This window comes from Microcaecilia unicolor, chromosome 2 (assembly GCF_901765095.1).
Source record: "Microcaecilia unicolor chromosome 2, aMicUni1.1, whole genome shotgun sequence".
In the NCBI taxonomy this organism is placed as follows: domain Eukaryota; kingdom Metazoa; phylum Chordata; class Amphibia; order Gymnophiona; family Siphonopidae; genus Microcaecilia; species Microcaecilia unicolor.
The window spans coordinates 15894321-15905605 of record NC_044032.1 but is presented as its reverse complement, the minus strand read 5'-3'; the positions used below and the strand labels follow the sequence as shown (position 1 = coordinate 15905605).

The 11285-nt window shown below is 45.2% G+C and overlaps 1 protein-coding gene across 2 annotated transcripts in view; it reads left to right on the top strand.

Moving 5' to 3' along the window:
• Positions 1–215: 215 nt before the first annotated feature.
• Positions 216–11285, top strand: part of LOC115462797 (long-chain-fatty-acid--CoA ligase ACSBG2-like) — a 257186-nt gene continuing 246116 nt past the window's right edge. The window contains exons 1-2 of one of the 2 annotated variants that reach the window (XM_030192806.1): positions 216–355; positions 4420–4757. In XM_030192806.1, coding sequence (XP_030048666.1) covers positions 4692–4757 — 66 coding nt within the window. In that variant the 5' untranslated portion in view covers positions 216–355; positions 4420–4691. The remainder of the gene's footprint in view (positions 356–4419; positions 4758–11285) is intronic. The other variant, XM_030192805.1, reaches the window with a different exon arrangement.

Sequence of the window (11285 nt, the reverse complement as noted above, 5' to 3'; positions counted from 1 at the left end):
ATCAGGCTTGCGTAGCTGCCAGACATTTGCACTTTGCTTATTAAAAATGTGGGCCCTGTAATAAAAAGAATGTTACATCTGACAGCTAATGTGAATTTTCTGTAACTACAATGGAAAAGAAAATGGCAAGTTAGATAGTCAAAAGACACACCTCACATTGTATGGGATGAGAAAAGTTGAGTTTGAAATCAGGTTTCACTTCATAGGCAAGGAGACATGCCCAGTCCTTCAGGAGGAGGTGGAGAAAAAGGTTGTCTGATAAAAAAAAATGATCCTGGGAATGTTTCCAGTTTGTTTTGATCTCTGCACTGTATAAGCGTGTCTGGATTTTCAGGGACAGACTTAGGAGTGACAGGTATGAATTGAATAAGGACACTCTTTTCTGAGTTTGCCTGTTTCCCTTTTGAGTATTGAACTATATTTGTTAAATCTTATGGTCTGTTTTTATGAAGGATTTAATCTGTTTTATTTATGTGGCTATTATGTATGTTTTTAACTGTTCTCCACCCTGGATAAGAGCAGCTTATAAATAATAAAATCTAATTCTGTTACTGTGTTGAAAGAAATTTCTTCTTCTCTTTGTATCTTTCTCTTTCTGAAATTTGCACGTCTCTTATAATTTATTCATATTGCCACATGCATAAACTAAAAAAAATAATATTATTTATGTATTTATTTATTTGTTGCACTTGTATCCCACATTTTCCCACCTATTTGCAGGCTCAATGTGGCTTACAGAGACCTGTTATAGCATAACTATACCAGGTTAGAAAAACCAATTGGTATTACATAGAGGTAAAGAAATACAGGAGAATTTGGACAAGTCATTAATGAAAAGTACATTCTGCGCCGTTTTGGTTAGGTGTTGTGTTGTAGTTAGTTAAGGGTTCTCGTGGTAGGCTTTATTAAAGAGGTAGGTCTTCAGGGATTTGCGGAAGTCAGTCAATTCTTTGATTGTTCTTAGGTGATTTGGAAGAGAGTTCCACATCTATTGGTTATTATCGTGTCATCCGCAAAAAGGCAAACCTTGATAGTAACATAGTAGATGACGGCAGAAAAAGACCTGCACGGTCCATCCAGTCTGCCCAACAAGACAAACATATGTGTAAACCTTACCTTGATTTGTACCTGCCTTATTCAGGGCACAGACCGTACAAGTCTGCGCAGCAGTGTTTCCCGCCTCCCATCACTGGCTCCGGCACAGACCGTATAAGTCTGCCCTCCACTATCCTCGCCTCCCAACCACCAACCCCTCTTCCCCCCACCTGCTCCGCCACCCAATTGATATATATTGGGTGAATATATCCCTAATAAAAAGAAAGTAATTCCATGGATGGTAATTTGCAATAATATATATCTACCAAGTGCTTCTTTACAGATTTCTTTTACCGTGCACGGTAAATTCTTCTGGATTAGAATTACAACCCTACCTTTTTTATGGGAGGCAGAAGAATAATATATCTCCCCCCCCCCCCCCCCCCCCATGCACGCTTCAGTGTAAGGTGTTCTTGATCAGAAAACCTACTTTCTTGTAAACAATCTGTCTCCGCATGATGATGTTGCAATAATGTTAAAATCTTGGATCTTTTAATTGGAGGTGTTATGCCAGATCCATTCCAGGAAAGAATATTTAAATTACCATTAGACATATCTTCCAATGGCGATACGTAATACACAATACTTCCACACATTTCTATACACTTCGGTGTCCCAGCCTCCACCAAAGTGCACAAGGGTTTGTCTACCCACAACAGAAATGAAATTCAGCTTTTCCATCTGAAATACACTTGCAGTGATCTGAAAAACTGTCAAGTTACAGATTTTTGCAATAAATGTAAAGTTAAACTAATTCTAGAGCTGTAGCAACCCTCCCAGAAACCTTCCCCATCCCCCTTCCCTCCCTCAATATCCCTTCCACTCTCCACCCCCTCCCCCCCAACCATATAACAACAACCACCAATAGCAGCCCATCCACTGCTGCTCCAATGGGCTCCAATATCACGCCAGGTGTGTTGGGACCCTGTGTCCCCCTCTCTATGTGCATTAAACTAGTGCCCCACAAGAGGATCCTTTTTAGCAAGTCCATATATTTCTCCTCATTACATAGTTACAGAGACAATTGGGTTATACACTTAACTGCCTATTCACTAATCAGACATTACCACTTGTTGGACTGTCTACATTTTGAAGGATAACAGCGAAGAAATCACGATCCCATGGTAGTCAACTAGGATGCTCCTTCATCGTCTATAAAGGTCAGAGCTGTTTCCACTGAGTCAAAGGATTCCATGATCCTTTAGCGAAAAGTTTTAGGACAGCTGGGTATACTAACATAAATCTGCACTTCCATTCATGAAGAGAGATGCATATTCCTTTCTGAGCACACTACCAGAACCCTCATCCACACTCTTATCACCTCTCGCTTAGACTATTGCAACTTGCTTCTCACAGGTCTCCCACTTAGCCATCTCTCTCCAATCTGTTCAAAATTCTGCTGCACAACTAATATTCTGCCAGGGTCGTTATGCTCATATTAGCCCTCTCCTCAAGTCACACTGGCTTCCTATCCATTTCCAAATACAGTTCAAATTCCTCTTATTGACCTATAAGTGCATTCACTCTGCAGCTCCTCAGTACCTCTCCACTCTCATCTCTCCCTACATTCCTCCCCGGGAACTCCGTTCTCTCTTATCTGCACCCTTCTCCTCCACCGCTAACTCCAGACTCCGTTCCTTTTATCTTGCTGCACCATATGCCTGGAATAGACTTCTGAGCCAGTACGTCAAGCTCCATCTCTGGCTGTCTTCAAATCTAAGCTAAAAGCCCATCTTTTTGATGCTGCTTTTAACTCCTAACCCTTACTCTCTTGTTCAGAACCCTTATTTTATCATCCTCACTTTAATATTCCCTTATCTCTTGTTTGTCCTGTTTGTCTGTCCTAATTAGATTGTAAGCTCTATCGAGCAGGGACTGTCTCTTCATGTTCAAGTGTACAGCGCTGCGTATGTCTAGTAGCGCTATAGAAATGATAAGTAGTAGTAGTAGTAGTAGTAGTCTTTAGGGTTCCGGAATCTTGCTATTCTTTGGGTTCCGGAATCTTGCTACTCTTTGTCCTTATCTCTTATTTGTCCTGTTTGTCTGTCCTAATTAGATTGTAAGCTCTGTCGAGCAGGGACTGTCTCTTCATGTTCAAGTGTACAGTGCTGCGTACGTCTAGTAGCACTATAGAAATGATAAGTAGTAGAAGTAGTATATCAGCATGAATTTTCTCCTGCATTCTTGCAATGCCTGAGAATAGTCCTGAAAGATTTTGATCCATTCGCCTTTGAACTGTAGTGATTCTCTCTTTTGGCGATAACCTCTGAGAATCTCTGCTTTATATATATAGTTATGGATTTTTATAATCACAGGCCGTGGTCTGCGCTGGCCTTCCTGCCCTCGGCCGATGCAATGTGCCCTTTCTAGACACAAAGGCCCCATATTGTCAGAGCAAACTCCTATGCTAGTCACCTCTCTAGTTCATTACTGAGCATGCGTTCCGAGACACTCTCAATGATACAAAGATTGCTGTATCTGGATCTCTTTTCAAGGTCCTCTAATTTATCTTCATGCGTCTTCAGTTGTTGCACATTATAGTAAGAGACACATTGGTTTGTGGGGCTGGGTCTTCTAGCGATGATATGCAGTGATCTAACTCACCCGCTCTTCGGGTGGTATCGGCCAAGAGTGTCTCTAGCCCTGTCAGTTGTTCCAACAGATGTTAAGCATAGAATCCATAGCTTAACCCATTGCCAAGGTGAGTTGCTGCTCTGAAATGTTTGAGGTGGGAAACGCAGCGTCTTCCATCTGGTGGCTTCTCCTTCATCATACTATGACCTTTCTCTGTCATTTTTGTCATTTCTCCACTCAATCTCTGAATATATTTGTCCATAAGATCTCCAATGCCAAATAAGGGAAATGGGATTTGATATACTGCCTTTCTAAGATTTTTTTGCAACTACATTCAAAGCAGTTTACATATATTCAGGTACTTATTTTGTACCAGGGGCCATTGAGGGTTAAGTGACTTGCCCAGAGTCAAAAGGAGCTGCAGTGGGAATCGAACTCAGTTCCCCAGGATCAAAGTCCACTGCACTAACCACTAGGCTACTCCTCCACTCAGGGGAATTGAAGCAATTTCATGTGGAAATTTAGATTATATTAGGTATTGCAGGGCATGGGGTCCACAGAGAGGAAAAAGGCATGTCGTCTGCTTCCTCTCACCACATCATGTCATTCCTAAACTTATATATTCTTATAGAAGAATGTTTATGTGACAGACAGCACAAGGTGTATATGTTATAGGGTAAAGAACAACTGGAGGAAGAGAGGATAAGCTGTGCAGTTATATTTTCTTATAGGAGTATGTTTATATGAAAGACAGCACAACATGTATGTGTGATAGGTTAGAGGACCACAGGAGAAACGTGTGTAGAAAGCGAAGGAAGGAGCACCGGAACCCCTGTAATTGAGCAGGTGGAACTGGACTCAGTCTCGCCAGGTGGAAACTCTGGAACCAGGAAGGTTGAAAGAACATATAAAGCTTGTTTTCTATAATTCAGAATAAAGGAGGTGATTTTGAGGTCTTGCATTCCTCTCTTTTCTCCTTCTCAAGTGGTACCAGCCTAGGAGAGGTCAGAGGGAAGAAGACCATGAGCGCCAAGATCTCCTCCTTCCTGTATTCTAAAAGATGCTCGTTTCAACCAGCAGCTACTCTGGTAAGAAGCTGTGGATTTATGCTCTTTTGTTTTATACTTCTTCTCTATACTAAGATGATACACCAGGAGCACCTTAGATACTCGTCTTAGGGTTTTTTCTTCAAATTTGGGTAAAGTCACAAATTTATAGTAAAACTTACAATATATTTACAGTAACTTCATATGATTCACAACCATTTCTTGGAGGACGTTGTCTACCTATTTCTCTTCATGGCGGCAACTACATAAGAATAACCATACTGGGTCAGACCATGGTCCATCCAGTCCAGTATCCTGTTCCCAGCAGTGGCCAATCCAAGTCACAAGTACCTGGCAGAAACCCAATTAGTAGAAACATTCCATGCTACCAATCCCAGGGCAAGCAGTGACTTCCCCCATGTTTGTCTCAATAACAGACTATGGACTTTTCCTCCAGGAACTTGTCCAAACCTTTTTTAAACTGCTGTTACCACATCCTCTGGCAATGAGTTCTAAAGCTTAACTATTCTTTGAATGAAAAAATATTTCCTCCTGTCTCTTTTCAAAGTATTTCCATGCAATTTCATCTAGTGTCCCCTTGTCTTTGTAATTTTTGAAAGAGTGAAAAATCAATTTTATCCGTTCTATACTCAGGAGTTTGTAGACCTCAGTCCTATCTCTCCTCATCCATCTCTTTTCCAAGCTGAAGAGCCCTAACCTCTTTAGCCTCTCCTCATACGAGAGGAGTTCCATCCCCTTTATCATTTTGGTCGCTCTTCTTTGAACCTTTTCTAATTCCGCTATATATATATTTTGAGATAATGTGATCAGAATTGAACACAAAACTGAAGGTGAGTTTGCATTATGGAGCAATACAGAGGCATAATAATATTCATGGTGTTATTTCCCATCCCTTTCCTACAGCAAACATGCTCAGCGTCTGGTACCAGTTCTATCTTTCACATGTGAAACTTCCAGTGGCGTACCAAGGGGGGGGGGGGCGGTCCGCCCCGGGTGCACGCCGCTGGGGGGTGCCGCGGCGCGCGCCTGCTCTGAGTTCGCTGACTTCGCGCGTTCGCTGCAGCTCCCCCTGCCCTGGAACAGGTTACTTCCTGTTCCGGGTCAGAGGGAGCTCCAGTGAACGCGCAAAGTCAGGGAACTCTGAGCAGGCGCGCGCTGCGGCACCCCCCCCCCAGCGGCATGCACCCGGGGGGGTCCGCGCTGCATCGGAGGGGGGGTGCTGCAACCGGGGGGGGGGTCCGCGCTGCATCGGGGGCGGGGGTGCTGCAACTGGGGGGCGGGGCGCCACCCCGGGTGTCCGCCCCCCTAGGAACGCCACTGGAAACTTCCTTTCCTAATAAAATAAAATACTGAAGTGGTTTGCTCCATTCTCTCTCACACCATCTGTAACCTATAAGGAAGCCAACAAAAAATGAAATAAAAGAGTGTCCCCTTTAAAAGTGGTTTTACCTGGGCTACTACTACTACTATTTACTACTATTTAGCATTTCTATAGCGCTACAAGGCATACGCAGCGCTGTACAAACATAGAAGAAAGACAGTCCCTGCTCAAAGAGCTTACAATCTAGTAGACAAAAAATAAAGCAAACAAATCAATTAATGTGTAGAGGAAAGAGGAGAGGAGGGTAGGTGGAGGCGAGTGGTTACAAGTGGTTACGAGTCAAAAGCAATGTTAAAGAGGTGGGTTTTCAGTCTAGATTTAAAGGTGGCCAAGGATGGGGCAAGACGTAGGGGCTCAGGAAGTTTATTCCAGGCGTAGGGTGCAGCGAGACAGAAGGCGCGAAGTCTGGAGTTGGCAGTAGTGGAGAAGGGAACAGATAAGAAGGATTTATCCATGGAGCGGAGTGCACGGGAAGGGGTGTAGGGAAGGACGAGTGTGGAGAGATACTGGGGAGCAGCAGAGTGAATACATTTATAGGTTAGTAGAAGAAGTTTGAACAGGATGCGAAAACGGATAGGGAGCCAGTGAAGGGTCTTGAGGAGAGGGGTAGTATGAGTAAAGCGACCCTGGCGGAAGATGAGACGGGCAGCAGAGTTTTGAACCGACTGGAGAGGGGAGAGGTGACTAAGTGGGAGGCCAGCAAGAAGCAGATTGCAGTAGTCTAAACGAGAGGTGACAAGGGTGTGGATGAGGGTTTTGGTAGCGTGCTCGGAAAGAAAGGGGCGGATTTTACGGATGTTGTAAAGAAAGAAACGACAGGTCTTGGCGGTCTGCTGGATATGAGCAGAGAAGGAGAGAGAAGAGTCAAAGATGACCCCAAGGTTTCGAGCTGAGGAGACAGGGAGAATGAGAGAGCCATCAACAGAAATAGAAAACGGGGGGAGCGGGGAGGTGGGTTTGGGGGGGAAAATGAGAAGCTCGGTTTTGGTCATATTTAATTTCAGGTGGCGTTGAGACATCCAGGCAGCAATGTCAGACAAGCACGCTGAAACTTTGGTTTGGATGCAAGGTGAGATATCAGGGGTAGAAAGGTAGATTTGGGAGTCATCAGCATAGAGGTGGTAGGAAAAGCCATGGGATGAGATTAATGAACCAAGGGAAGAAGTGTAGATAGAAAAGAGGAGGGGACCAAGAACAGAACCCTGAGGTACGCCGACAGGCAGAGGGATAGAAGTAGAAGAGGATCCACCAGAGTGAACACTAAAGGTGCGGAGGGAGAGGTAGGAAGAGAACCAGGAAAGGACAGAGCCCTGGAATCCAAGTGAGGACAGGGTATCGAGAAGTATGCTGTGATCGACAGTGTCAAAAGCAGCGGAAAGATCAAGAAGAATGAGGATGGAATATTGACCTCTGGATTTAGCCAGTAATAGGTCATTGGAGACTTTAGTAAGCGCAGTTTCGGTTGAGTGGAGAGGGCGAAAACCAGATTGTAATTGGTCAAGAATAGCATGTGAGGAGAGAAAATCAAGGCAGCGGCTGCTCCGAGGTCTGTGGGCATTTCGGGGCCGTTTTTGAGGTGCCCCGTGATTGTTTTTCAACCCTTTGCGGGTCCAGCAGTTTTGGTGCTGTGTTTGGCCCATCCGGGGTTTTAGTGGGTTTGTGGGGCATTTTTGGTGCGGAGCGTCGTGCGCTGCTCTGGAAGCGTTTTTAAAAAAATCCGACGATGGGGTTTGGGACCGCACATGTTACCTTATACATGTGGAAATTTTAGTAAATTTTGGTTAAATGTTTATGGGATTTTTGGATGAAAATAGGGTAAAACGGTGTTTATTAAGGGTTTTGGAAAAAGAAAACATGGACTGGATTCAGCCTAATGTGACATAGATGTTGGTATTATTTTTATCTGAATGTGATGTGATTTATATTATTTTTTGTGCTAAAATCCTTTTTCTCCATTAATTTTAATGGGAAAAGTGGGTTCCAAGATGGGGCTGACTTGTACATTCTAAACTGCAAAAGTGAGCTGACGTTCTGACAGCCAGCAGCTGATTGGTCCTTACGGGTCAGATGGCCAAGCTGGGATGCTGTTGCTATGGGAGACGAGGCTGTTTAGAGGGGGAGAAGCAAGGTTACCAGGTCTGCGGTTTTCCCGCCCAATTGGGCGGCTTTCCGCGGCCCCTTGCGGGCAATTTTTGCCAGCTGCGGGAAATTGGATGGCTTTTAAAAAGCTGCGTTGCGGTGATTGGGCGGTTTTCTGGGGCTTCTATTGGTCCAATTTGGTCCAATAGAAGCCCTGCAGAGGCTGGGTTGACGATGTCGGGGGCGGGGTTAGTGACATCGGGGGCGGGGTTAGTGACGTCGGTGCTACGTCGGGGGTGGGGGTTTATTTATTTATTTATTGTTCACTTATATCCCACATTTTCCCACTCATGCAGGCACAATGTGGCTTACAAAACATGAAATAAAATTACAGAATAGGAAAACTTAGAAGAATATACAAGGAGTATGCAGGGGGAGAAGCATCTAACAGGGTGAACTAGCAGGGCAGGAGCCAGGGAGGGTGCATCAAGCAGCGGTATAAAGTGAGGAGTAGGTCTTGGCAAAGAAGTAGGTCTTCAACGTTGGGGGTGGGGTTTAACTTTGTGTGGGTTTTGGGCGGGTTTTGGGCTCGTTTTTGTGGGGAGAATGTTTTCAACCCGGCAACCCTGGGGAGAAGTGCTTATGACATGGAAGGAGACAGATCTGTGTGCTAGGGGTGCTGCAGGTGTGTGAGGAATTTGGGTGTCAGTGAGAAAGAAGGGGAGAAGAGCTTGTTTCACTGAGGGAGACAGACCTGTATGGCAGGTGTGCTGCAGGGGTGTGGAAAACTGGGTGTTAGTGTGGGAGAAAAGCTTGTGACACTGAGGGAGACAGACCTGTGTGCGAGGGGTGCTGCAGGTGTGTGGCGTTTGGGTGCTAGTGAGTGAGAGGAGTTACTGCATGGCAGGTGTGCTGCAGGGGTGTGGAAAATTGGGTGTTAGTGTGGGAGAAAAGCTTGTGACACTGAGGGAGACAGACCTGTGTGCGAGGGGTGCTGCAGGTGTGTGTAGAACTTTAATGTTAGTGAGAAGAGGGAGATAGACCTGTGTGCGAGGGGTGCTGCAGGTGTGTGGCGTTTGGGTGCTAGTGAGTGAGAGGAGTTACTGTATGGCAGGTGTGCTGCAGGGGTGTGGAAAACTGGGTGTTAGTGTGGGAGAAAAGCTTGTGACACTGAGGGAGACAGACCTGTGTGCGAGGGGTGCTGCAGGTGTGTGTAGAACTTTAATGTTAGTGAGAAGAGGAAGATAGACCTGTGTGCGAGGGGTGCTGCAGGTGTGTGGCGTTTGGGTGCTAGTGAGTGAGAGGAGTTACTGCATGGCAGGTGTGCTGCAGGGGTGTGGAAAATTGGGTGTTAGTGTGGGAGAAAAGCTTGTGACACTGAGGGAGACAGACCTGTGTGCGAGGGGTGCTGCAGGTGTGTGTAGAACTTTAATGTTAGTGAGAAGAGGGAGATAGACCTGTGTGCGAGGGGTGCTGCAGGTGTGTGGCGTTTGGGTGCTAGTGAGTGAGAGGAGTTACTGCATGGCAGGTGTGCTGCAGGGGTGTGGAAAATTGGGTGTTAGTGTGGGAGAAAAGCTTGTGACACTGAGGGAGACAGACCTGTGTGCGAGGGGTGCTGCAGGTGTGTGTAGAACTTTAATGTTAGTGAGAAGAGGGAGATAGACCTGTGTGCGAGGGGTGCTGCAGGTGTGTGGCGTTTGGGTGCTAGTGAGTGAGAGGAGTTACTGTATGGCAGGTGTGCTGCAGGGGTGTGGAAAACTGGGTGTTAGTGTGGGAGAAAAGCTTGTGACACTGAGGGAGACAGACCTGTGTGCGAGGGGTGCTGCAGGTGTGTGTAGAACTTTAATGTTAGTGAGAAGAGGGAGATAGACCTGTGTGCGAGGGGTGCTGCAGGTGTGTGGCGTTTGGGTGCTAGTGAGTGAGAGGAGTTACTGTATGGCAGGTGTGCTGCAGGGGTGTGGAAAACTGGGTGTTAGTGTGGGAGAAAAGCTTGTGACACTGAGGGAGACAGACCTGTGTGCGAGGGGTGCTGCAGGTGTGTGTAGAACTTTAATGTTAGTGAAAAGAGGAAGATAGACCTGTGTGCGAGGGGTGCTGCAGGTGTGTGGCGTTTGGGTGCTAGTGAGTGAGAGGAGTTACTGCATGGCAGGTGTGCTGCAGGGGTGTGGAAAACTGGGTGTTAGTGTGGGAGAAAAGCTTGTGACACTGAGGGAGACAGACCTGTGTGCGAGGGGTGCTGCAGGTGTGTGTAGAACTTTAATGTTAGTGAGAAGAGGGAGACAGACCTGTGTGCAAGGGGTGCTGCAGTTGTGTGGCGTTTGGGTGCTAGTGAGTGAGAGGAGTTACTGCATGGCAGGTGTGCTGCAGGGGTGTGGAAAATCTGAGTGCTAGAGGGTGAGAGAAGCTGCAGATGTGGGTAGTGTAAGGGAGAGAAAGGTGTATGGTTTTGAGAGTGAGTGGACTTGGCTATGAGAGAGAAATTACAAATCAACAATAGCCTTCTCGTTAGTAGTGAGGGAAAAATAGTGAGATCATAGTAGGGAAAGGGAATAATAATTCTTATCTGTTGTTTTGAAATTAGAGACGTGGCCACCAGTTTCATCTTAAATTCCCAGAATTTCTGCATATATTTGTCAGGGAGGCAGGGTTTTTTGTTCCCTTTTATTTAATTAGAGTTCAGGTACAGACAACACTGTAATCGTCCTGACTGAAAGAGCGCCAACGCAAGAAAGAGAAGACGGCCGAGGAAGTTTTGCAGCAGTCTTGCAGCTAAGTACTTACTTGCTCGAGCTTTGGACAAAAGATTTAATTCAATTAAAAGGGATTTTGACTGTGAGACCTAGAAAAAAAAACCAAAACAAACAACACAAAGAATCAGTCCTTTACATAGAAGAATAATCTTAACATTATTGCTCAATATTTTAGGTTAAAAAAGTTGAATACTTATCTGATGTATTGATTGAAAGTAGATCCAAGTTGCTAGGATTGATTGCTGTTAAAGAAAAGAAATAGAATTTCTGTTAATACATGAAAGCCACTGAAATACTGAAATAATTTTCAATTAATTTTAAATAAATTTTAATTTGTAA